General features: G+C 32.9%; 1 protein-coding gene across 2 annotated transcripts in view; it reads right to left on the bottom strand.

The window, feature by feature from the left end:
* Positions 1-358: 358 nt before the first annotated feature.
* The window catches only part of nAChRbeta2 (nicotinic acetylcholine receptor beta2), a 41,350-nt gene continuing 14,273 nt past the window's right edge, over positions 359-27,435 (bottom strand). Inside the window, exons 2-12 of one of the 2 annotated variants that reach the window (XM_068766359.1) lie at positions 27,223-27,324; positions 22,990-23,183; positions 21,969-22,097; positions 20,957-21,118; positions 19,943-20,099; positions 18,613-18,740; positions 16,347-16,522; positions 6,541-6,693; positions 3,669-3,784; positions 2,468-2,580; positions 359-665 (exon numbers count right to left, since the gene is read on the bottom strand). In XM_068766359.1, coding sequence (XP_068622460.1) covers positions 447-665; positions 2,468-2,580; positions 3,669-3,784; positions 6,541-6,693; positions 16,347-16,522; positions 18,613-18,740; positions 19,943-20,099; positions 20,957-21,118; positions 21,969-22,097; positions 22,990-23,183; positions 27,223-27,324 — 1,649 coding nt within the window. In that variant the 3' untranslated portion in view covers positions 359-446. Of the gene's footprint in view, positions 666-2,467; positions 2,581-3,668; positions 3,785-6,540; positions 6,694-16,346; positions 16,523-18,612; positions 18,741-19,942; positions 20,100-20,956; positions 21,119-21,968; positions 22,098-22,989; positions 23,184-23,744; positions 23,797-27,222; positions 27,325-27,435 lie in introns of those variants that run through there. The other variant, XM_068766360.1, reaches the window with a different exon arrangement.

Genomic DNA, 27,435 nt, shown 5'->3' with positions numbered 1-27,435 from the left:
ATCAAACCTGGAAGTGAATGATTATAATTTATTCGCGTTATATTTACGATTCCAACTAAACAAGACTATTCATACGTTTACGCGACCGTGACTATGGTGATAGTCTACCCAGTGAGGAACCTGCCCACGCCATCTACCAACTCGTGATCGTAACACGAGAATCTTTCGGCCTTTCTTTACTAAATATGTTCTCCTTTATCGTTGCGATTTTATACATATATCATTTTACTTTACTGCCATCGATATAGAAATAATAACATAATGCACATTTTTTTTATCATTAAAGCAATTATTTTTAAAACAAATTGAATTTTTTATAACGAATTTAAAAGTAGAAGATTAATTACAGCCTATTTTTAATTATTTTTGATTAAAATTATTCTATTGAAGTTCTTACAGTTATAACACTGGATGTTTTGTCAGGGGTTTAAAAAATACATTCCTATTTAACTAATGATGCCTATGGTCTCGACATCTGCTGGATAATAGAAGTTATTCTTCTTCATTGGTATAGAAGATATCTGTTGGTCTACCGGGAGCCGAGTGTCGTAGAGAGACGGCGACTGGAAGATAATGCCGAAGGTGCCAACGAAACAGGCGATGGTGAACAGCCAGAGGAAAAACCGATCGAGAACCATCGACATGAATTTCCAATCTTCAACCACCTGCGAATAAATTGGTTGCTTTTTATTATTGTTTTTATACACATAAAAAGTGGTATATATATTATATTTGTTTATTTATTAACTCTAAATAGGCCTACGACAATTCTTTAAGTTTACATTTATTTTGTTTAATATAGTACAAAGATAAATTTGTTTACCTATTGTAGGTGTACACGGCCCTGTCTAAAAACAATTATTTACTAAAACATGTTTTTATTATGATTAATATGATATTCATTATAATACGTGGCTTTTGAACTGAAACTTTCGTGAAAGGACCTAGTTTCAAGAGTATTTCTACGAGTAAAGAGGAATTCTCTATCCTAAACATCAAGTCTTGCGGGTTAGATATTGGACGAAAACATATGTAGATTCAAATGCAGCAATTACGGAAACAAATATAGACGAGAGGAGATATGGGCATACAAGCCGATGTTACAAACCTATGAATTGGAATGCGCATGTGTGTATATACCGAGGTCTTTTATCAAGGGTCTCTTATACCTGGTAAGACCAGAGCGACCACCTATAAATTTAGGGGCCGCCTAACGTGATGGTTAATGTAATGTAACAGCTCTAGATTAGTCTCACGAAGGAGTTCTATAGCTTAGTTGCTGTGAAGTGAGGAAAGAAATTTTTTAGTGTAAAAAATGTACAATATTTTCTCTGTACTTTTACAACTACACGATCCGCCTATGATAAATATCCTGCACAAACAAATACAAAATATCGCGTCATTCGCAGATCATTAGGACCCTCTCCTCCCTTTCGTCGTTTCCCATACGTTCCACATAATGACCACGACACAACATTGTATAAATAAAAGAATGCCCATGAATAAGCAAGTGTATGAACCTTTCGTTATTAATTACTATGCGACAACAGTTGGAAGATTAATATGTTAAATTAGGCAGCGTTGAGTTTGTTGGAAATGTTTCGGTGATATTTTTAATACACAAAATAATTGATTTAAGTTTAATATAAATTAGGTTATTCTAGAATACATCTCTTAGAGTACGTAAGTCATCACTATAAATAGTTTATAAAACGAATCAATGAATAAATGAATTTGAAATTATTATGTGATTAAAAGAATTATTCTATTCATTTATTCGCATGTTGACAATGCGAATTCTCAGCCAATCTCAACCAAACTTTCGCCAATAACCCAAAATATCAACAAAGACTTTTTACACTCTTTGTAGTTGAAAGCATATGTTATCCCGCTTCCAAAACTCCCCTCATCTCTTTCTCATTTTCTTTCTATATCTCTCCCTCCTTCTCTATCTAACATACTATCCTTTTCTATCTAGCCTATGACCTCATGCAATTATCCAACTTTATCTATAATATCAACATGTTACGATATATTACGAAAGTCACAGTGATGTCTATGGTTGATATCTCGAACGCCTTCAGTATCGTCACTAGCGATAACCATTTATCTATTCTATCCTATCTTTCGATCTCTAATGCGCTATGTACACAGCATCTTCTTCTTATTTTAGCCAATAGACGACCACAGCTAAGAACAGACCTTTCCCAAAGATCGCCTCGATGATGTCTCTCGCTGCCCGCATACTTCGCAGGATCGACGATTCTCTATGTCGTCGATCTTTCAAATGTAGGGCCTACCTGCCGCGTCTGTATAGTATACAGAATTATATATGTCTTATTATATTTGTATCACGTTTACACGCCTTACTTGTTTATCTCTGCACCACTCTACCATTACAATTGTATATAAAGACTAAATAAATAATTGATAAACGCAGATCGAAACTAGTAAGCTATTTAAGTACCTCATTATCCTTATCGGCGTCTTTAATATGCTGAGCTATGAACCGAACGCTTTGCAGAGCGGCCGCTACTTCTGGAGACAGGTGACGCGGGAGCATATTTTCTGATTCCGTTACTAATAAAACACGTTAAATTATTAGTACAGAAATAACTTCAATTTTACTTCCTTACTGTCACTATCATTTCATCCGCAGGACGTATATTGCTGGAACTAGGCCTCTTTCAGTAGAACCAGTAAGAAGCGGCATTATCACAGGCAACATCCAACTACTAGGCTAGCATTAGTTTTTAGCATAACATCTAATTTACATATTCAGATTAGTTAACATTAGTTATTTTATCAATTTTATTATTAACGGGTTACTTTCGTAATGCAGAAGATGGATGTTTCCGCAGGCTATAACTTGAGAACTTTAGATACTGTTATAGAGAATTTTCTAGAGTAAAAAATGTCAATACATAGTCAATATATATATGAAAATCTTATTCATGATAACACTATTGATATTGCACAAAAATAATTTCGCAATGTACAAATAAACAGTAGAAATAAAGGCAAGCTTATATCTTTCTCTATGCTCTATAAAATTAGTCAATATGTACAATTGTGGCATTTCTTGCATCATCTCAACTCTTCTGTGATATATTAAATAAATATTGTAGAACTATCAGGGGGACCGGAAAGTAATGTCTTTTCTGTCGATATATTTTACAGAAAATTCGATTGATTTTTACCGCTCCTATGCTAGAAGGCAAAAGGTTAGTGATAACAAAGGTAGATATTGTTGATTAGAAATAAAAACTAGTTAAAGGGTTAGGCATGTGAATTTACCTTAAGAAAGCGACAATAATTCCCGATCCTCCTTATATAATACAATAAATGTATGAACCTCATCAAATAAAAACTGACAACGAATCCTGGTATTTATTATTTTTACGAGACGTATTAAAGACATTTGTGAAAGTTATCGAAAAAAAGCCAGCTAAGTTGAAGCTCAGGATGCATTCGCAACTCTAGTAACTTCATTTTAAGTTCATTGCTTTCATTACATAGCCAAATTAAGTCTAGTGTTTGTAAAATTTGAATCTTCTGGCATTGTTCTTTTGGTGTACACTAGTAACAGCTACAAATATTCAATATGATATACAGTTAATAAATGGATAAAAGGTGACTACATAAACTGGGAACCTCGAACCACATACCAGAGGGCCGCTGATGTGCGCTCGCGCCCAGTATATCGTCCTCTGGGGCAGGCGATTTGCGGTAGTCACCGTTGTCGCCCTTGCTGTCGCCAAACGCGTCGGTCAAGCTGTCTCTACTATAAAAAAATAACCAAATATTAGATTTACGATCGCAATTTAAGTTCGGATACACAAAAAAATAAAAATTTTCACGTCATTTTTGTGATATATATACTGTCTGTTTATACATATTTTTGTATTAAAGAATAGCTGACATCATATATAAACAAGACAGACAGCGCGACTTCATTAGAACAAGTAACTCTACATCTGGAATCACCTAATTTTTATATAAAAATGTAATTATTAGCATCCACAGACATTAGTGTACGTGCCTTTATTTTTATATTTATGATTAATATTTTCGATTGTTTTTTGCTCACGTTTCGTCCACTGCTTACAAACAGGTTCTAGTCCTGAGGTAGGCAGCACCGTTCTTTAAGTACGATAATACTAAACCGCGATCGCTAATTCGTCTACCAAGTATATCCCACATAGATATCTTTGGGGGAGGCAAGAGCTTTGCATTGGACGTCTATGTGCTGAAACTATGACGACGACTAAGTTTTAATATTATTAAAAATGTATATATTAATAAAATGTATATATTAGGGGGACCGGAAAGTAATGTCGTTTCTGTCGACATACTTTACAGAAAAACCGATTGAATTTTACCACTCCGGCATTGAAAATTTATATACTAGTTAGCAAATGGTTGTTGATAACGAAGGTGAGTATGTTTTTGATTAGAAATAAAAACTTGTTAAAAATGTAGCCGTGTGAATTTATCTTAACCAAGCGACATTACTTTCTGATCGGCCTAGTAATAAAATATCGTAAGGCTTATCTAATAGCACGCAATTCGTATTTATTAATTCGTACGCTAACATCACTGTGATGGAAATGTAGCAGACATGTAATAATGTAGCACGAAATGGGTTTATTTTCAAATTTATTCAGAGTCATTTCTATTAGTATATTTAAAACAAATAGACGCTCTATTATTTGTTTTTCGACGTCCCAATCCGATGCGCATGGCTGACCGTGAGTGCATGAAAATCACATTTCGAAATTCGTACTCGTGCTTTTTTTTAAATATATTACGTTAGTTTTCAGTTTTTATTGTTTTAAAATTGTCCCGCTAACAGATCGGAAGCGATTCGTTATTTAGATTTTATTCGAGAGAATTTATAATAACAATGTAACTTAACATAACTTCAAAGTTTGAGTAAACTTTAGCAGAAGAAAAAACTTCTTGGAGATACGGTGACTTTAGTGCGTAACTAGCGTGCCTCTACAATGTACATCCTTTTGCGAGTGAAAAGGTTTCGGATATCTGCATTTTGTTGCACCGCATTTTTACTTTATATTCAACGAATTTTTTATCATATCTATCTCTATTTCAGACGTCAGACGTCTGCTAATAGACGTAAGCCTTCCAGATTTCCAATAGGTGACAGGATTCTTGAGACTTTTAATTTTTAATAACCCAGAGTTTCAATTTTGATACAAATCTTTTAAACCGAATGTTCACATTACTATTATTTGTTTTTATAGGTTAGCTGTACGTATTTTACTGTTGTATAATATTCTTTCCAACGAAATTAAAAAAAAATCTATTTTTCCCTTCATCGAGACCCTCAAGCAAACACAGTAATATTAAAAAAAATCACTTTAGTAAATCAGGCTGCTAAGGGTTAACAATACATCAAAAGTAATGTCTTTGTTCCAATGGAAAGAATCACAATAATAGCCGTTGTCAAATGTATTGCATATAATTCAAGGTAGTTAAGTGCCTTTTTTATTTAATTTACACTGCTGCCCAAATGACAATTGCAGATTCCAGTTCGTTTAAAGGCTTCTGACACAATACAGTTTACATTATTTAATAACATGGTCTTATTTATGAGGGCGACTTAGTCCAATAGTGAACATCTTAAGGCTTAAATAGTGATGATGATAATTAATTTTTTTAATAAAAATATGACAAATAATCTCTTAAAAAAATATCCAAAAACGTGTTCATACATTTGACATTCATTCTCTAATAGAAACAAAATGGCGGTAACTTAAAAAAACGACCAATAAAAACGCAACACCCGTTGCTTTTACACAAACTCAACAATATTAATAGCTTCGCATCCGTTCGAGTCAATTTAATTTATGCCCTGTAACGTGGGACGAGACGTAATTATATTTATCGTAAAATACGTTTTAGGGCACTCCCGTACACATGAAAAATTTTACGAGCCAACCGACAGGTTATTTATGCAACAGTTTAACAACAACTCGGAAAAGAAATTATAACAGCTATTTATTTTGTGAAAGAAGACGAATAGAATGTCTTGCGAAATTCGCTTTGATCAGAGGTTACCAACCTTTTATGGTCTAATTTCGAAACAGTTTAAACAATTTTAAATTATTCATATGATATTCAAAAATTAAATTTGAACTAGCTATCTGCCCTTCCTTTGTTTTTCAGGTTTCTTTTCCTCTACTGGCCTCTCTCATTGATTGCCAATAGGACCTGCTGAAAGCGACCTGCATTCATCATCTTTTCACCATTCACCCTCAACTTAAACACGGTCATTTGTACACTTTGTGGGCGTATGTCCCACGCTTCCTTACCGGTCACAACTCTCAAAAATACGAAGTCAATCAGACAGATAATAAAATTAAACCTAATATATATTTATATATATATATATATATATATATATATATATATATATATATATATATATATATATAAATTCTTTAATCGTAATTTTAAACTTATTAAAATTTTATACAACTGTAAGACGAGTTCTTTAAATGGCAGAACATCACTCACCTCATCTCCAACTCATTAGTGTAGCCATTCGACACGAAGGTATCATCGTAATCTGGCAGGGAGTACTTAGTTCTTCTCATCATAAGGAGCTTCGGCATCAGCTGGAGGAACAGCTTCTTCATCCACGGCGACATTGTGTGCGTTGATGGTGACCTAGTTGCATTCGTTATAAATAAGAAACCAGATGGTATATTTTGGTCTATAGCAAACCTCCAGGTTTAATTGTTTATCGGTTACCATTCGATATTTTTCTTCGCTTACAGTATCTATGATATTGTAAGTTAAATCTTCCACTACAGAGATCAAACTCGTATACCACGATCACTATTCCTTAGCCGATAAGATAATATTTCACCTGGTAGCCAATTAAAAATTAACACATGTATTGTAAATCATAAATGAATTGAGACTTTTTGATATATTTATTCATTAATTTACTACCCACTTTCGATCAGTGATAATTTCTGTACATTATGAAAAGAATGCCATTAAAACTCAATCTAATAGAAACAAAAATTACATTGAGTTCCCCTATATGTCCTTCATAAAAATACGCAGCTTTAAGCAACGCAATCTGAGGAGAACTCTGACATACCTTTTAATGTTGTCACTTTTATAAACATGTTATAATCACAGCAATTCACTCCCTAGCTTTGCCAAGAGCAGTGATAGCCTAGCGGTCAATAACCGGGTCTTGCGATCATAGTTCGCAGATACGATTCCCTGGATTCAATCTTATATAATTTACATTTTGTGAATGGATTATATATGATTGATACTGCTCACAAACAAGGAGGATGGACAACAGCGTCCTCTATGTACTATAATATCAAACTGCTATCTCAAAATCGCCCGCCAAACGTGGCGATTATGGTAGATCCTTCTATAGATGTCTTTGGAGGAAACCTATACCTTGCAGTAGGAGTCTAGGAGGTGCAACGATGACTCCCAAGCTTCAATATCAATATTTTTTTAATTATTAGATGATAATAAAGAAGCCTGTAGGATTCCAAATTGGCCCTGGTTGGCGAAAAGCCCACATACTAGCTCAAACGATCTTTCTTTAAGTCATTTTTATACTGTCAATATAACAGAACAATTAATTTCAATTCTTTGTTATCATTTAAAATCCTTCACACTGTATTACAATTTTTTACAACTATTTGTTAAAATAGCTTTTTAAAATTTATTAAATAACAATTCAGAGACATGTATTGTTTTACTATAAGTGAAGTTAAAACTAGTATGGGAAATATCGCATTGTTAGTCTAATTTATAGAATTGGCTTATGTAACGAATATCATTCTAAAATAGCAATTGTAAGACCAGTCATCAGTGGAATTACAATCTCTAAGTGCATTGCCGCAGTTAGGCCCCCAGAGTTTTAACAATATTAACAAAATATGTTACATTTACGTACACATTTATACTGGTGATGAATGCGTGGAGTGTCTATTTCGGAGGAAAGTACTCGTGATCCAACAATGATAAATTAAAAATTAATAACACCTATTCTAGATGTTCGTCGTAAATCAGAGTATTAATTAAAAGCGTAGACGATCTCGTGCTAACTATGAATTTACTGGGAGTAAATTTTTTTTTCAAAAATTTACTTGGGATACTGCCATTTTTATACATGCCGCTAAGCTGTAATGTATACACATTACTGAGTTCCGGTAAAAACGACACCGTAGCCTGTAAAATTACTGAACTTACGCGTGTATTGTACGAGTATATGTCCCTACTTGTTTAGTGTAATTGTAGCAATATGTGAAGATATACGATAAAAACACTTGATTTCCTATGACTACTCGTACTATCATTTTTTTTTAAACTTCAGGGATACTCCCCGCACATTGTATGAGTGAAGAGAGATACCCTGAATCTAGGCATAAGGTCAACTCTGCTTAAACTATTATTGACAACAGACGTTGCAAGGTTTTGTCCTGTAAATCGATTTTTCGATAAGTAAAGAAATTGACATGGATCTCAAAAACAAGGTTACCATCATCATGATTTAAGCCCTAGTATGTACACTGCTGGAAATATGCCTTCCTATATATTATCAATAGGAGCCTTTGGAAGTGTCTTGCACCGAAGGCTTTAAAAAGGTAAATGGCCGCTAGAACATTAAGTTACTGGACTGGAGACCATGAACCGGAAAATGTAGCGTAACATCAACCTTTTAGGCTTGAACGAGCTAGGTGCTCGCTGCTTGCCCAACAGTGGACGTTCTGCAGTCGTATGACTTCCCAGCCTTCTTTGATAAAACACACTAATCAAATAAGTTTGGTATGCAAAGCCTACTTCCGTTTACAATTAAATTTCCAATACTGAAATGTAATTTACATAATCAAATCGCGCCGCGCAAATGTTGAACTACGGGACTAAATAATTATTACCGCAAATCCCGACCATTTGTGTTTGTACAGTTTAGTCCGCTCCTGTTTTAAGTATAATATATTCATACATAATATTATACATATACTTACTACTACTTTTAAATACTATTAATAAATCTTCCTTTTCCTTTACGTCAATCTTCCAATTCGTTTCGTCTCTATTTCCAAATTATCAATTATTCATAACGATTCTAATATTGTTTGAAAGCTAGCCGCATTATGATTGTCTGTTATGGAAATTGCGATAAATGTAAAAATGTATTTATTTCCCTATATATGTAATACTGTTAACTTCATTAGGAATGTTTCACAAATAAATTTTAATCTTTTCATACTTTGCGCAAAAGTAAAGAAAACTCCGTGAGACTTCTTTATAGATATATCCAAATAAATATGTTATAGCTATATCAAAAAATAATCATTAAAATCAGTTTCGTCATAAGATCGGACAGCAAAATGAAGTAAGTAATAAAACTGTACAAATTGATTTAATTAATAAAATTGACTTCCACTCCAATTAATTGCATTCCACTCATGCAAACATGGCAAATGCATCCCAGTGGTAAAGGACTGAGACTTACGATGATAGGTCGCCAGTACGATTCTCAGGATACAGTCGTATATAACTCACATTTTGTGTATTAACTATATAGGATTTCTAATGCTCACAAACAAGCTTCCACAACACGATCTTCAACTCGCCTACCAAGCGTGGCGATTATGGTATATTCCCCCATAGATATCTTTGGGAAAGGCCTTACTGTAGACATTCTTAGGCTCAAACTACGAAATTATAGCGAATATATATTTCGCATCAATATCTTCACAAAATAATTACGTTTTAAAAAGAGTCGTCAATCTCATGACATGTTATACGCTATATTCGTAACAAGATTTTTAATTACAAAATCATGATCTACAATAACCTAATATGACAAAACTATGAATATTATAAGTTCACATCCCGTCCGTTTTTGAAAAAATCATGTGTTTACAAACTGCTCCTTAGCCGTAAAATAGATTTTTCTAATGAGTTAGAAAAGGTTTTTACAGAAGAAACCTTCCTCCTTTTTTTTACACTACTAAAAGGTAGTTAAAAAGATAATGTCCGCTTCTCTAATTTTAAGATAGCTGTCTTAATAACCTTAAAAGGAAAATAGAAAGCTGCCCAAAAAACCCGTCTGAGTTTGTTGGTTTTTTCTCAAATCAGAGCGCGTTTGTAACCTGCGTAGCTTTACGTTAAAGTATACAATTATAGAGATTCTCAATCTGATTCTAGTTTCTATCAAATTGGGATCTTTTCTCTTCTCTGTTTTTCTCATTTTGGTCACTGTAAATAATCTTATGTTCATAATAACACAAATAAATAAACAAGTGAATGTCCTGTTGGTCTTTCAACTTTAAAGTGTTATAAATGTATCGATAAAATACAATTACAATGATACGAAAACACTGTTGACAACGCATCGCAAACCCTGCATTGTAAATCACCATTGTAATTATTCCAGTTATTCAAAACACTCGCATGCAAAGCTGGTCGGAGATGTACGCAAACTGCATATTCAAATAACGTTAGCGTTAAATTTTAAGCGACATATTATAGCAGTGCTAATTGCTATTATAGCTATAACTCAAACCGCAAAGTTCTATTACAATAACGACATTTTAACAATGAAACTCCGTAATTTATGCCGCGGCTATTTGTGCAGGGGTATAGGGTGAGGACACACTACTGCGGCCAATATTATTTCGCGCCAATGAAGTAGAAAATTTTACATCAATTTAATAACTTTGTTGGTCGATTGATTATAGCTTTTTAAAGTAATTACATTATTTTTTTTTTATACATAACCAAAAATTTGTATAGGTTACAACTTTTTGGCTAAGAAAGCCTCGTGCATCGTTATTTCATCCGGGTAATAAATAACAAGATTAACATTTACAGCTTCTTATAAGACTAAACAAATTTGATTGTCTTAAGTGAATCGAAATAGTAAATGATTAATAAATATTGATTTATAATAGTAAATGATTGATATATATATATTACTTTGGGTTTTTATTAGCAGGATGACAGTCTCTCAACAAGCCGCGACTAAACTTGGGATTTCTCCACGAAATTTAATTAGTGAGGAAATTTAAAGACAAGTGAAAGTAACAGATAAAGCCCAACTGACAGCTGGCAGATCTTTTAACGTGTTGTAGAGATCACCAATCGGCCTTGAGGATCTGGACTGGAGACCACAGACTATCATGCGCAGCTTAGGACGCCCACCCATAAAGTAGACAGAGGTTGTTAAGGTCGTCCGAAAACACTGCATCTAGGCTTCTACCAACCGCACATATTGAAAACCTATAAGAAAGGCACATGTCTAGCAGTATAACAAACAGCCCAGCTGATTGGCAAATAGAAGTGGCAGAGGGTAGACCGTATATATCGCAGAACAGGTGACAACTTGAACCTTCAGATTATGGAGTGGAGAAAACGTACTAGCAAGCACAACGTAGTATACCCACCCATATGGTGGAAGGTCCTGAATTCATACGGCTTCTAACTGGTCCTATTATAAATCTACAAGGACCACCTATGTCCAGAAATGGATATCCTGTGGCTGAAAATGACGATGACGATTACGTGTATTAATAAATACTAGTTTTTTTTTTTTAAATTTCAAATGTAAGTTGCATTGTAAATTCTACATTACATAAACGATTTCAGATTAGTGTCAGTCCATTAAGGTTTAACCTCCATCAATACGTAATTAACAGGACTATGTTTAAGCACCACCGAACTAAATCAATTAATTAAACATAATTGATAGTTAGTAGTATGCATTAAATACAATTAAAACGATTATTGATTTAATAATTGATACACGTATTCCGGGTACGTATATATAGCACACACATGAACACAAACACACACACACACACGCGCGCGCGCGCACATAAATATATATATATACACTCACACACACACACACACACACAAAATCACACACGCGCATGCACACCAAGTCACAAACAAACGCGTGCACACGCACAAAGTCACATAAACATACTCCTATTAGTTTATTTTTTTTTGTATATTATCAAAAACAGTAACCTAAATTACCTTACTCAATACATGCAGATCGTTCAGCTAAAAATAACGCTACTCCTACTGTATCCACACAGGATATTGTAAAAGTAATGTACCTACGTCAGAGGCTGAGTTATTCTATTATTTTCACTATTTACGGCGCCCATAAATCGAAATGATGCGACTTATTTACGTCAATAACCTTTAGAAAGGTTCCAAATTAGAATGCCTTTAAGGAATCTAACATCAAAATATCGTTGTTTCAACCCATAGACACTACTGCAAGACATAGGCCTCTCTTAAAGGTTTCTATGGGAAGATATACCAATTACCACTCTTGGCAGGCGACACAGAGGACGCTGTTAGCACTGTTTTTTGTAACTTGTTTGTGAGCAGTGGCAATCCTATACAATTAATGCCCTATGTGTGAATCATATAAAGTTATATCTCGAGAATTGAACCCGCAACCTGCGATCGCTAGTATCTGTTCTTTACTAGGACTATCCAGCAAAAACCACTATATCCATTATTATCATTATTTCAGTGAGAGGACGTCATCTGCTAGACATATATGTGACTGGTTGAAAGCAGCCTTCAACCAATGCCTTCCAACGACCTGAACGAGGTCCTCTGTCTACCTTGTGGACGGAAGACCAACGCTGCGTTTGCATGTCCCTGGTATCCATTTCAGATCTTTAAGATCCAGCAGTTGTTCTGGGCGCTATTCACTGCTACATTAACTTGCCAATCTACTAGACTGTGTTGGTTTCTCATTCGTCTGTGGATCTCCTCATTCCTCTCATTCAGTCGAATATGTTTTCGTAGAAAAAGCCCTCAGGACAAATGAACCATTGTCCTGCTTATTCTGCTGGCTATACCCCAATCACTGCTGCCTGAACTTGCAAATCTAACGTCTGATGATCTCCTGATTCCTTATTAAATCTCGTAGAGATATAACGACCAACGCTCTCTCTAGAAAAACTTTTTACATTTTAGTATAACGAATCCTTATCATATTTCCAACATTTCCCCAAATAAAAACTTACGTTACATTTTTTCGATAGCATAAATATTCATTGAACGGAAAGGTATTCTCCGTAATAAAGGGGCCTACAAGCCAATTACCGAGTGCAGAACATTTACTTTTATAGCACGGACAATGGAAAGCCGGCGAACATTTGTCAAAGAGAATTAATACCCCGTTAATATAGATAGTGAAAAGTTATTACATTTTCCATCGGAACGTGTTTCGGATGGAAGGAAGACGGTATATTTGAAATTAAACCTGTAATAAATTTAAAGACTTTATTCGTTACTTTAATCAATTAAAATTTTATGGTTTAACATCGATCTTTATACAAGATAACTGGTTAAAAGAGTAAAAGCTTTGATGGTTATATTTATATCTCAATTACTGACAATTAATTTATGGTACTTTGTATGCAAAAACCTATGATTTCTGAAATAATAGATAACATTATAATAATGTAAGAAAAGTCAGAAAAGTCGTTTGAAAAATTCGGACAACCGCATAAGTCAACTCTGTGTTTGGCACTAATCGGTGTAACGTAACTCCTAAAGATGCCCCGTGGATGGGTGAAACACGTGTTGAGTGATTTTACAGTGGCAGTTGTGTAATTCGCATTGTTTGCCGCATACGCATTTATCAGCGGGCTGGCGGGCTGTGCACTTTGTTGCACGACTACCACTGCATGTGCGGAAGTGGCTATATTGATCCTTTTCTTTTTTCTAAAAAATGTTTGTTGACTACAACATACCTTTATGTTATAGTCAACAAATAATTTTATTTTTAACAAAACAGTACAGACGCTATACCTCCGACAGAAATATTATTAACTTTGGTTATATATTTATCGACTCCTACGGAAATAAGTAATAATAAAACTAGCGAGTTTGATTCCACTGATATAACTTTATAAATCACACTTTCAGCATTTATTATACAGGGTTGCTGCTGCTCACAAATATGTATCCATTGGATGGGCATCAGCGTCCTATGCGTACTATATAATACTACACTGCGATGCCCAACCCGTCTGCCATGCGCGACTTTTATGTTATACCTACTAGATATCTTTGGGGGCAGCCTATGCCTTGTAGTGGACGTCTATGGGCTGAAATGACGACGAAAAATTATCTACTCCTTGCGTATCTGTCACTACAAAAGATTTACGACCCTTTTTGGAATAATTATCACACATGTTACATCATCTGTGCCGATCTTTGGCGGTGTATGTAGCTTCGGCTACTGAGATTTCGAATATATAGTACTGTGGTAACATTTGTAATATATCAATTATTATATATATCACAATGCCAGTTTCTCTATAAGTTACTCTTGTTAAAACATCTACTTTAACATTTTAGTTTTAAGTTATTGCAGTTAAATAATCTAACCATATTAATTTTAAATAGCTGATATCTCTAGCCCAATGTTAATTAACGAAAGAATATTAGAATTTTTCCATCACTGAACTACTTTTCTAGGCAATTTTTCGTTTTGTCTTAAAAACACGTGTACAGGGTGATAGGTAATACGTGTAAAAGCTTTAAATATTTGGTAAACACTATTCAAAAATCAAATTATTTCCGAAATAATAACGTAACGAAATATCATCATTTAAGTAATAATCTATATTTGCAAACTTTGTACTGCCTGAAGTTTTTGGTCTATCGCAATATAAAACAAAAAATATATTAATGTAACATATTTTAGAGTGATAACTTTATACAGAATGATTGGAAACCAAGCAACCTGTATATGAAGGAATCTTTATAATACGTAAGCTCTTAAAATTATTATTTGTGTGTTAGAACATCAAATGAGTTTAAACAGGCGCTCGTAGCCTGGAGATTAATGCAAAATATTTGGTTCATCTGTTTTTGACGTAACTGTGTTTGTTTTCATAATAATATTTCTTTAGACTATTTAATAAGAAGTTTACAAGTACTATAAATCTATTTTAATTAGCACCCTATACGCAATTAGTATAGACGAAGTTGAAACTTTAGTATTATTTTATTTATAAGAATGTAATAATAACAACAAAGATCGAGGTCTCATAATTGTCGAGAGAAAAAGATACATTCATAAACTATGTCTGGATTTAGGTACAAGTTGTAAAATACGTGATTGCCACTATAAATATTAAAAATTATGTACATTTTTTTTTTTAATATACGGCTAATAAATTACAGGTCATACGACATAAACATAATTTCAACTAAAAAGTTGCAAAAAAAATTGAAACTTGACATATAAATTTCTTTATTTTTATTCTTGCTTTTTTGGATATTATATAAAACATACGTGTCTAAGCTTTGACGTATCTAGTACGTTAAAATATATATAAACTTTTTGAGAGGAAAATTCAAAGTCATGTTTTTTTTTAAACGTTCATTTTGAATATTCTGATCAATCTATGTTTATGTACAAATATCTCTAACATTAATCACGTTAACAAAAAATAAAATATCTCGTTAAAGAGAGTGTTATCTGCGTATAAACTTCGTATTTTCAATCTAGCCTTCCAATTTATAATAATCAGCAAATCACAACATTAATATCAAAAACTAAATTGAGTTGATTGACAATTATGTTTTTGTCTGTATAAACCTCAAAAATACTACTTTGATTAAGACGTCCTTTATTTACTGTTCTTTATTTAAATATTATTGGTCGATAATTATTAACTAATCACTAAAGATTTGCAGGAACCCTATTCAAACCATGCAAGTGGATTTGTTTTTTTAGTGTTTTTAATATAATAACTATTGTCGATTGGGCGCTACCAAAACGAAAGTGTGTTATTAAAACTGTATTATCCATCCAATCGTGTGTCGAAACTAATTCAATTTAATTATTTCTGCAAGGGAAACTTCTTTATATTATTTACAAAGTTATGGACATGCACGAGCAAAAAGAACTTAATACGTAAGGTAAATAAATTATAAAAGTGTGTTTAGGACAAAATAAATTTGATATTTTTAAATTTAATTCAAAAATTAATATAACTCAAAAAATAAAAAGGAATAAAAGGGGTAAAGTAAAATAAGGAAAACGTTGCAACTAAAATAAATAAACCTCACTCACCTAAAATGCACGTTAAGTACCAACACCGTCATCCACACACTTAAGGACACCAATATCATTGTGAACAGCAAATACTTCCCTAACAAAGGTATCGCCAGCGATGTCGGCGGTATAATCTCGGCCATCAACAGGAAGAACACAGTCAGTGATACCAGTATCGAGATGCTTAATGATATCTACGAAAAAGAAAAAGATACATAAGGATTACCTGAAATGGACGTTTACTATGCAAACAGTCACCCATACGCTGAGCGAGACGAGTATCATCGTGAATAGCAGATATTTCCCAAGCAAGGGAATCGCCAGGGACGTTGGCGGTATAATCTCCGCCAGACCAAGGAAGAACACAGTGAGGGACACCAGGATGGAGATGCAGAGCGAAATCTAAGGGAGAGAAGTCCTTTTTGAGTTACACGCTACTGTTAATTCGCAGTTGTCTTTCCACTCATTGTTACAGCGCCTTCAAAATGGCGACCGTTATTCCACGTCGCAATTTCCATCGCGTACTATTATTCCAGTTTAGTTCCAATTTTGAATACTCTTTGGAGCTTTAAAATAATTTAAATATCTTTTTGACCATTGTTTAACAGGCACCAATTTGAGAGTAGACGAATTAATAAAATTTGATTTAGATTATTTTAAATTTTTTATTCAGATTTAATTTTTAAAGCATTAGTAATTCTATAACAGAGATGAAATCTTTTTCAATTATCGCGTTTAATTTTAGAATTAGTTTTACATTTATACTGTGTGATTATATTTATTCAACTGTTTATGAACGAAGTTATCTTAAATGGATTTATTAGTAGAAATAATTTCATCTCTGATTACGAATTTCTAATAAAATAGATAAAGCAATATATAATAAATAAAGAAATAAAAGTAACACATGCTTTAAACGCGAAGCCAATTTCATAACATAGTGTAAATTTTAAAAATATTAGGTAAATAATAATACAAAAAATTTTGGACGATATCTGTTATATTTTTTTATTTTTAAAACATTTTTAAATTGATTCCGGTTACCTTTGCTGTAGCAACCTTATGTTACTTAAATTTTTGCTCCTGCGAAGCGTCAGACATATTGCAAATAATAAACATGTATTAAATTTAAATAACATTGCAAAGAATAATACTTTTATAGAATTGATTTAATGATTGCATTTGCATTGCTGATAATGTATTACTGAATCATTATATTACTGAATATAAGTCTGATCTTATACAATGATTAGATTTATCTTAACGTTAACTGAAGTTTATAATTTGGAATTTTATTTGGTTTATCAGTTTCTCGTGGAAAGACAAAAGTTAATGATGGGCAAAATAATTTTGATGGCACTACCACAACCACAACAGCCAATGAATCAAAAAAGACTAACACTTGTAACGGACGTGGCATTTGGCGAATGGAATATGGGTGGTTATGCGGATTGAAGGATGGAAATGAGCATGCCCTTGGATAAGATTTTCCTGCAGGCAACACTGATTCTTTAATTACCCGTGTGAAAAGACACTTTGACTTGTCATTTAATTGTAATTATCATATTTTTAAATAAAGTAAGTCGACAATTAGTAAATCTTAAGTAAATAAAATAAATCATTATATAATCATAAGGTAATTAACACATAATATTGAATACGCGAAATGACATCATATTCATTAATTGCCAAAAGAATTTTTTTACATAACCAAATTAGTTATATTTTCTCTCTCTCTCTCTCTCTATCTCAATCTTTCTAGTCACAGCTTCATCGAAATGAGATCGCGAAAACAGAATAGTCCGCGAACCATAACGCGAAAGAAACTAAGTTGTAAAAATATACAAGGTCATTAGTTATTGGTGTAAAGGCTTTGAAAGGGGTGATAAATTTATTCGCATATAATTAGTTTTTTTTAGAAATGTGATAGGCCAATAACATCTGGCAGCACAAAATCTGCAGGGGCAGGTAGTAAAAATAATTAATTTGAATATGCAGTAATCCGAAATTTGAAAGCACTTTTTCATACTATATTATAATAGAGTTATTTATTTTCAAATGTGGTGCACCATACATTAATTGTCTGCAAATGAACTATTTATTCAGTACTTTAAATCTTTTACGCTTATTATCAATCACCCTATGTATTGTTGTTATTAGATACATGATTAAATGAAATTGAAAACGACTTTATTGCTATATAGACCCAGTTTTTTATACATTTTTGTACAGAAAGGAATTAAACACTTAACGAAGGATTAATACGTCCGTTAAAATGTGTCGAAATTATCTATATCGGTCAGAGAATTCTAATTAAATGATGCCGAAAGACATGTTCTAAATTTAAAAAGCATAGATTAAAAATCAGTGTCGCCAACAGTTAAAAATTCACAACACACAATTATATACAATTCATCGGCGGAAAAGTTTCAACGCAACACTCAATTTATTCATACTTACAACTATACTCACGTTGGAATTAAACATTTTACCTTTTCGCCGGAATCGGAGGGCAAGTAAAATACAAGAACGGTTAGGAACGTAAGCCCAACGCAGGGAATGATAAGGTTGACCGTATAAAAAAGGGTCTTTCTTCGCATCGTTAATTTGAATGTTATGTCTGAAACAAAAAATGGCCAAATGTATGAAATAATGAATATTGGTTTTATTTTACTCTCATACGAGGTTCTTCAAAATACCAGGATCAGCCTTGAACATTCAGAATTATGCTAAGCATCTGACCGTGTCGATTCAACGTTGTAGTAGAAAGTTTAATTTTTTTTCTATTTTTGATTCACATCATTTTATTACCTGGGTGATGTACTCAGTATAAGAAAGGCATTCGTTTCTTCCATAATGATATCCTTCAAATTGAAAACTACAGGGCTTCCACCCACGTCCTAATTTAAAAATAACCTACAACAAATTCAGTGGGTTCTTTTTTGTTATCTTTTTCTCTATTCGTATAACAGTAATTAAAGTAATAAATTTACCATTTTTTTTTTTAAAAAATTCTTATATTTATTCGGAATTTTTTAACGAATTTTTGTTTAATCGACTTTTGAAATTTTCTCAAGATAATTCCGAGGTACTACAAGCAAAATTGTACATACAACATTGTCCACTAAAATGTTACTAATTTCGTTGAGACTACAGAAAGATATAAAACGGTTAATTTTTTTATTGGTAACTTAAATGTACACCGATTCGTGTACATCGATAAATTTCTTTTATTCGTTAATAATATTCATTAATATTTACATATGTATATGTAACACTTATCTCTGAGAGTAAGCTCTTTAATAAAGGCCAGAAAATGTTTTCAGACCTCAATTAAAAATGATGAATCTACACTTTGCATACATTTGTATCCCTTATCTATTTTAGACGACTTTTAAGCAGTGAATACTATATTCTATAGCTTTTATACATGTATCGATACTGTACGAAGAATCAACGAATTCCTAAAATACCAATCTAGATGAAAACTAATTGTGACGTTTTTTCTTTAAATTTTCTTTGAATTTTACTACACTTGGTTATTTAAATATGCTGTATAAAGTTCTGAATCTAAATTTAAAAACACTAGGAAATTTTAATTCATATACGACAGCTGATAGACGCCCACTGCAAGGCCTCCCCCAAACATCGTCACTTTGACCGATGTGGAACTGCCTGTTGGTCCACTTAGTAGGACTCTTACCCACGCTGCGTCTACCGACACGCGATCACCACTAGACACCTTTCTGACCCAGAAGTTTGCTTCCATATAACTCATAAATAATATCTAGTTTTATGTTTAAACCATATAATGGTACCTACCGGAGAACGGTTCAGGACAGCAAGGGTAATATTCTTCGTTTCTTGTAGCGGGAACTTCTAGAATGTCCCACTCCACTGACAAGTAAAATTCACTTAAATCAATACCCACATGAACGAGACTGCTGCCAGGAGATTGGTCCATGTGTTTTAAATCCACCTGCGACATGATACAACAATATTTTAATATTTATCGTTCACTATTGTCTATAATCTATCTTTTTAAATATACGGAACTAAATGCTACAGACATTAGCGTTCGATCCCTTTTTTAATATATCCGATTTTTTTCTTACTTTTTTGGATGTTACTGTTTAAAAATTCTCTTAATCTATTTTAACGTTCTGATTTGGTTCAGCTTGTTTATTATATATTTTAATAAATCATCAATAATTATTTGTCATACGTAATCATAGTTTGATATATACCGATGTGCCAGTGTTGATTTGAACGTGGTTTCTCACTTCACGCGATATTGGCAAGCTTACAATCGCTCTACGTGACATTGATAGTGCTAAGCCAGCATTTGTCTATGAGATCAAATCATGAATGAGAAAATCTATAAACGAACGAAAGTTACAAAGACAAAACTACATTACAGAGTAGATTGGTAAGTTAAAGTAATAAAAGTAGGTAGGTAAAGATAGTAGGTCCTGCCTACTATAATATATATATAAAGATAGTAGGCAGGACAAATAGCCTCTTGGGTCTGAGACCATAAGGCAGTGTGGGACGTCCACAAACAAAGCCGCTTTCCACGGATTTTATTGGAATATGGGGGAGGCCTATGTCCAATAGGTAACGCTTTACGGTCGAAATGATTATAATGATAATAAAATATTAAATAGACTTAAATCTTGTACATATCTCTTAGAAATATAAATAATAGTTAATAAGGAGATACAATTATAGTTAATTTGGTACGAATTGTAAATATTACTTTTCTCGATGAATGATATTTCCGATAATTTCAGAAGTCTTCAGGGAAGTTATTTAAAATTCTGATGCATATTTTACCTGGGCTCCATTATAAGTCCAAGACCCGAACTTCATGAAGCATGTCTGTTCATCAAATGGGAAATACTCGACGTTGATCTCGCATGACGACTTGTAAATAGCTGGTGGCTTCCAGTTCACCTCGCCGGTGTATTTCAACGTTGCCTTTGTCATTAGAGTCACCTAAAATGACACACGAAATACCAACTTCAAGTCGAAAACGAAAAGGAGGTAGAATTAAAATGTGGTATACATAATTCAGATGTTAACGCTACCCATACTACAACTTACTATACGTTGTAGGTATTTACGTAGTTTATATGAGAGATATTGAGAAGACCTACGTATGTCCAGAGATAGATTCCGAAATGATATTGAATAGAGATATCAAAAACTTTACTATGCCGATCGAATCTGTACAAAAATTGACTTTTGAATATTTAATATGAAGATACAAAAGTATATAAAATTGTGTGTAGCTAAAATACGTGGCGAGACACACAGAGGCACAAATATTAGTTTTCCTAGTTAGTATTTTAAGAATTTCCTTATTGTTACAATTTTACGTTTATTGTCATGACTTCTTCGTACAGTTGTTGGAAATTAGTTATTTTAGGTTAGAAACATAAATTATTAAAAATTAGGAACAATTAGCATAAATTACGATGCAGCGATAGCAATGATAGAATTTTAGATTTTAGATAAAATTTCTCAATAATTTGATAGGCTGTTACTCGAATACAAGAAGATTCCAAGCAAGAACTCCAAATCGTGTTGTATTGCAAGTGTGTTTTATCATTTAAAAATGTTTTTCTTTATTTAAAACAATTCACAAAACTAATGAAAACTTTTTGGTGATGTCAACACTTGTGAAACTATTTCTCCGACATATTTTTTTTCTTAACTTCATATCGAGTATAAAAATTAATTAAATCTAATATTCTTTACACATGTAACAGAAAGTAATTTTTTTAGTAATTATTAAGTAAAAAAAGTACAATATGTTGTCTTATCACTCAAGGCAATTACTCACTTCGTAATTTCCGTCCCAGTTATTATAAAGAACTATATCAGGCAGCCAAATGTGTTCCGAAGGTACGTAAAGCATCTCCACGCCGCCGTAATCCTCGGGATTCCACTGTAGCTTATAATCGAACCATTTCTAAAATGACATATTTTAATTTTAATTACAAAATTAAGTCAGTATTACTTACGCTTTACAAAATAAATATTAAAATATGAAACTATTTATCTTGTAGCAGTAACGATATAATTAGAAATCTTGAGGGCAAATAGCACAATTTGACAACATTTCTTGTCAATTAAGCAATAGGATGTTGAGTAGTGGACATATGCCTCACGGCTACGACCTTTAACGTAACAATGACATTGACTAAAGTGACCACAAAGAACCGCTCAAACTCAACAGTGGGAACTTTTCGTGATATCATTCCCAAAGGTGTATAAATAACCATGTTATTTTGTAAATACAAGCATTCCGTATGGAGTAATCATGCGGTTTATTTCGCACGCTATAGTTTCATTTTATTTATGATAGACAACTGTTTAAACGCGACGAAGGTAAGCCCCTAGATGCACCGACGACATAATTAAGGTCGCTGGAACTCGCTAGATGCGGGCAGCACAAGACCGAAAGACGCGACCAAGGCGTAGTCTTCTCTAAAATAAGTGATCTTTGGGAGAAGACTACGCCTTGCAGGAGGCATCCATCGGCTGAAAACAATAAAACTACTTTATTCCTAAAGTTCTCTATACATAGAGTTTTTGTTTACATCATTTATAGTACATTTGCGAAGCGAATTTCCACGAATTGACGGTCCATCTTCGGGGAAGGCGTACGTTTACATGGCACCTCAGTCACGTCATTTATAAAAAAGAAATTCCCATGCGTGTACTGTTTCATAAATATTTTTTCTTTTCTTAACTTTGTACTTTTTTTTCTAAGTTTTACAATCCGTCAAATTATGGGCCCATCCTGTACTTAGTTATTTATTTATGACTATAACAATTTTAAGCATCAAGGTATAACTTGCCTGTTCCACCCATAAGTTGGTTGTCATAACCTGATTCTTCAAGTTCACCTCCATCAGCTGCGACAGCTTCAGTCCCAGCCTCACCGTAAGGATGTCGCTTACATTCGTTACAGGTCGAATCAAGCGGTTATAATTACTTAGCAGGTCATCGTATAGCCTTTTTACATCTGGATTCGCCTCCAGTAGTTTAACACCTGGAAATTTTACAAATAAAGTACATTAGCGATATAATAATGTCATTAAATAAATAACAAATTTTATGTTTACTATTATACCTATTACTACTACACCCATTATATAGCTACATATTCTTTGTAAATGTATACATTTTCTTTATAAAAATCTCGATTTATTATTATTTATTACATATGATTATTTAATATTGTAGTGTCTAAATACAAATTCCTTTGTCATTAATCAAATGGTTATATTTTATTATTCTAAATTTTGACTTTTTATGTAAACCATGTGAAGGCTACCGATACATAAAAATCAAACAAACAAAATTCCTTAAATACGGGAATTATTTATCTTTTATTATACTTTATTTAAATAAATACTAACAAAAACTTATGACGTCTCATATAATAATATATAACGCATACTGCATTCAAAATAAAAACAGTATTTTTGTCAAATATGATTTAATACACATTCTTTCTACTATATTAAAACTAGACAAAAATTCTGAGAGAAAGTCATGGTATAAAAATTATTTAAGACAAGGGAAATAGGAAAATTAAAAAAAAACTCACCAATGCAGCTACGGATGTAAATTAAAACTATCCAAAATAATTCTAGCTTCATTCTGAAATTTTCACAATTTTAATTTATCAACTTGTTTACAATCCCTTAGATACGGTACCTCGCCCTGCAAGATTTGTGATGCTGAGTGCAGGCGAAATCAATAAGTTTCTTTGTCGACTGAAGCGCTTCTGTTTGCAGCGGCGAAGTCCAAAACTAGGTAGTCTGTAAGCGTTCTATTCATCAATAGATGTCGCTAGCTGATATAAATTTGCTTTAATGCAGATTTCATGCAGGATCCAGGACTGGTGCAATAATTCAATTATGGTTTAACAAAAAAAACTTTACAATTCCTACTGATTTTATATTTGGTTATATTAATATTGTCTCAATTTTTAATCAATTTAAAACTATGGTAGTATTGTTTATTGAATATGTATTCAACGCAACCATAGAGTTGCTATTACCGATTAACAGATGTCGCTAGCTAACTTTAAGTGTAATACTTGCGAACGACTATCAACTATGTCGATTACAGTTAAAACATCTCTCTTCTTCTATTCTATCTTCTACTATGTATACCTTAAATATTGACCACTGACAAATGTTGCGCTAAAGGTGTTGTTTGCGTAAGGTTTTATCTTATCTATATTAAAATATTTTGGCCATTATTAATACCTATTTTAGCCGTACACACAAAATTTATATCATAGTTTTCTTCCAGTTTAGTCAAAAATCAAACTCACGGCCTGCAATTGTTAATCACCATCAATATACCTTCAGAGTGAAAAATGAGACGTAGTAAATGCTTATTTAATTATATTAGATATACACTACTCATAATTTGTTGCATCAAGAAGGTACGAGGTTATAGGACTGAAAGCGCTTAGCTTAAAACCTCCTTTAAGGTAGCGATGCTTGTAGACTATTAGGGGACATCGAGCCGATACATACTATAGTTTCACCAAATTGGAAGGCCTCAGGAAGGATTAGGCTTCAGGGCTCCCATAAGGAGACGGCGGCTTAGACTGTCACTCGTCTACAATAACCTGCATTAGCATTCCAGTTGCCATTACCAATACCATTACTTAACTCACAATACTACGACTTCGGAAAGCATTAGCGATGGGAGAAGAAATGGCGGAAGAAACTCCAGCGACGCTTCTATCTGGAATGACATGAGCCAATCTCGATTCCGACGTGACCGGTCGATTTTCGAACAGCTTTGAAATATTTTGTATGTTGACTGTCTTAAGGTCTTCGCATCGTCCGGAAACTCAATCACATGTCTCTGTTTCAGAACGGCGCGGCATCTGTGTCGTGTAATTGTTTTGCAGGTACCTACAATCAACGAGTTTATATATTGACTGGAAGAGTCAAAGTGATGGATCTATGCCCGTTTTAAGAACTGGGCGATCGTTCGTAGTTTCAAGTATACGTGCAGACCTTTTAGCGCGCGTACCACGGCGCGCCCGTTACCCTGACCATAAATCAGTTTTGTATGACTTGAAGACTGAATGTCACGCAGATTTGTATGCGCGAAGCACGGGTTTGCGTATGTAAAACCTGTTTTTACAGCTTTTTTCTAATTATTGCTTCATAAACGGTTACTTTATGGGACAGTGATGTTTTACTCCGACTATTTAGTAACGGATAGTGAGCACATTTGCCAGCAAAAATCTTTAAAGCTTTCCACCTGTTTCTAATCACCCTATATAAAATGATCATTGTGATATGCTATAGGTCAATAACTTCTGGCAGTACATCTGCGAGTATAATAACAGTATTTAATATGTAGTAATTCGAATTTTAAAAATACTATCTCTTAAGGCGACGTAAAGAAACATAAACTAATCACATTAATACTTTTTGCACAAACTATTTTTAAGCATTTTGTTTAATTAATAACTCTCAAAAAGCTATTTAACTCAAGTATATATTTAGCATTCTAAATATTGTTACTTTTTTATTAATAATTATTATTAATAATTACATTGTTTTCTCTTGTGTTAAAATGTTTGCTATATATATTGAATATAAACTACTGAATATAAAGGCGTCTGTTACATCAATTATATTGCTATGAACAAAAACGACATAAAGTTTTTAAAAAAAGTTTATATCCCTTAAAAAAATAATGCCAATTTCATTTTTAGCAAAAGTCTAACCTAATTACAATAAATTTAAAACAACCAAAATAACAAAAAAACTATGAAAGTCATAATAAGATTCTACAAGAAATTTGTAAAAGTCAAATCAATTTGACCAATATTATAGTATTCCTGTAAATGTTATTACGTATAAAGAAATAAAAATAAAACCATTATCTTTTATTATGCTTAAATTCGTATGATTCTAAACTTCTTCTGTGCTTCTCCATGATTTCTTCTCTATCTGTAACAAAAAACATATTTGATTAAAAATTTACTGTGGTTATAGTTAAAATAAAATTTTTAATATGGCCAAAAGCCATGATGTTGAACTATGAAATTAACTGTTATAGTATCACATTGCGCGGGAAATCTTTTCAATTATATTTCGTATCTGTAAATAAAAAAAAAAGTATTATGCGATCCTCAAATTAAAAGCCAAACTCTCGATAAAAATATCCATAAAAATAACTATTATCCCACAACGAACGTGATAATAACTTAATAAAATGTAAATACTTTCGTCATACAAAAGTCTTTATGTGGGCAAATGTGTATTATATTATAATACACGTTCATATAATGTCCTTAAATTATCATTTGAACAATTTAAGAAGTATATTGACGAAAAATTTATAAATATCCTATTATAGTGTTAAAGATTTTTATCAATATATTTAAAAATGAATGCTTGTCTCTATGTCCTTTATACAGTTGTAAACTATGCATTTGATCATGTAATCATCTTAAGAAAAGTTGTTGTGCATGAACCTACGACGGTTTCTAAGTTAGTATGACAAATTTCCGACAGATGGCGCCACCGTAATTTCCATAAATTTCAAATAAGACAGTTCATTCTGATTTAAATAGAAACGAAAACAGTGAACGAATGTTGTAGTTTTGAGTTGGCTGACATAAAAATTTATGTAACATAATTAAAATAAAAATGAAAAGAAACGCTAACTAAAGTATCTTTTGTTAAATTCTACGCTGACAAAGTTGCAGGACACAGCAAGTTTGATAGTAAATCTTAAAAATGAATCTCAGCATGTTGTGGGATCTTCTAAGATCAAAGCGGGTTTGGAACCCTCGTAGCTTTATGACTCTAGTCTCTATCAAATTGTTTTTTCATGACGTACACAAGAGGTCCCTGTGCCTTACAGATAATCTGAAATAATTAATAAATATTTCCTATAGTATTGCAGCGCCCACTTGAAAAAACATTTTTTATCGACCGCTTGCAAAGCCGCAGATCCCGAGCGGCGCCAAAACAATTGTCTTGTTGACTGACAGACGTCGTCGGACTTCGGCTGAAACGCTACAGAATCAAATGCTTTACCTCTGGAAGGATACCTCGGCATAGGCCATAAGCTGAAGGGGTAAAAGTAGGCTATTGGCATTCTTCTTACTGCAATTGTCTTCTCCTGCATTACTCTGGAATCTGCAATACACAATTGCTATTATAAAATTAGCTGAAGTTATTGTAAAAACAGTATTTATATAAACACTATTTAAATGTACAATGTATATTCTAGCGCCACAACCGAAATTG

The sequence above is a fragment of the Battus philenor genome, unplaced genomic scaffold, assembly GCF_028537555.1.
Source record: "Battus philenor isolate CCGP_79_NKW_IND1 unplaced genomic scaffold, ilBatPhil1.0.hap1 SCAF_21, whole genome shotgun sequence".
Lineage (NCBI taxonomy): Eukaryota > Metazoa > Arthropoda > Insecta > Lepidoptera > Papilionidae > Battus > Battus philenor.
Note: the sequence above shows the minus strand (reverse complement) of the source record. Positions and strands in the feature narration are given on the sequence as shown.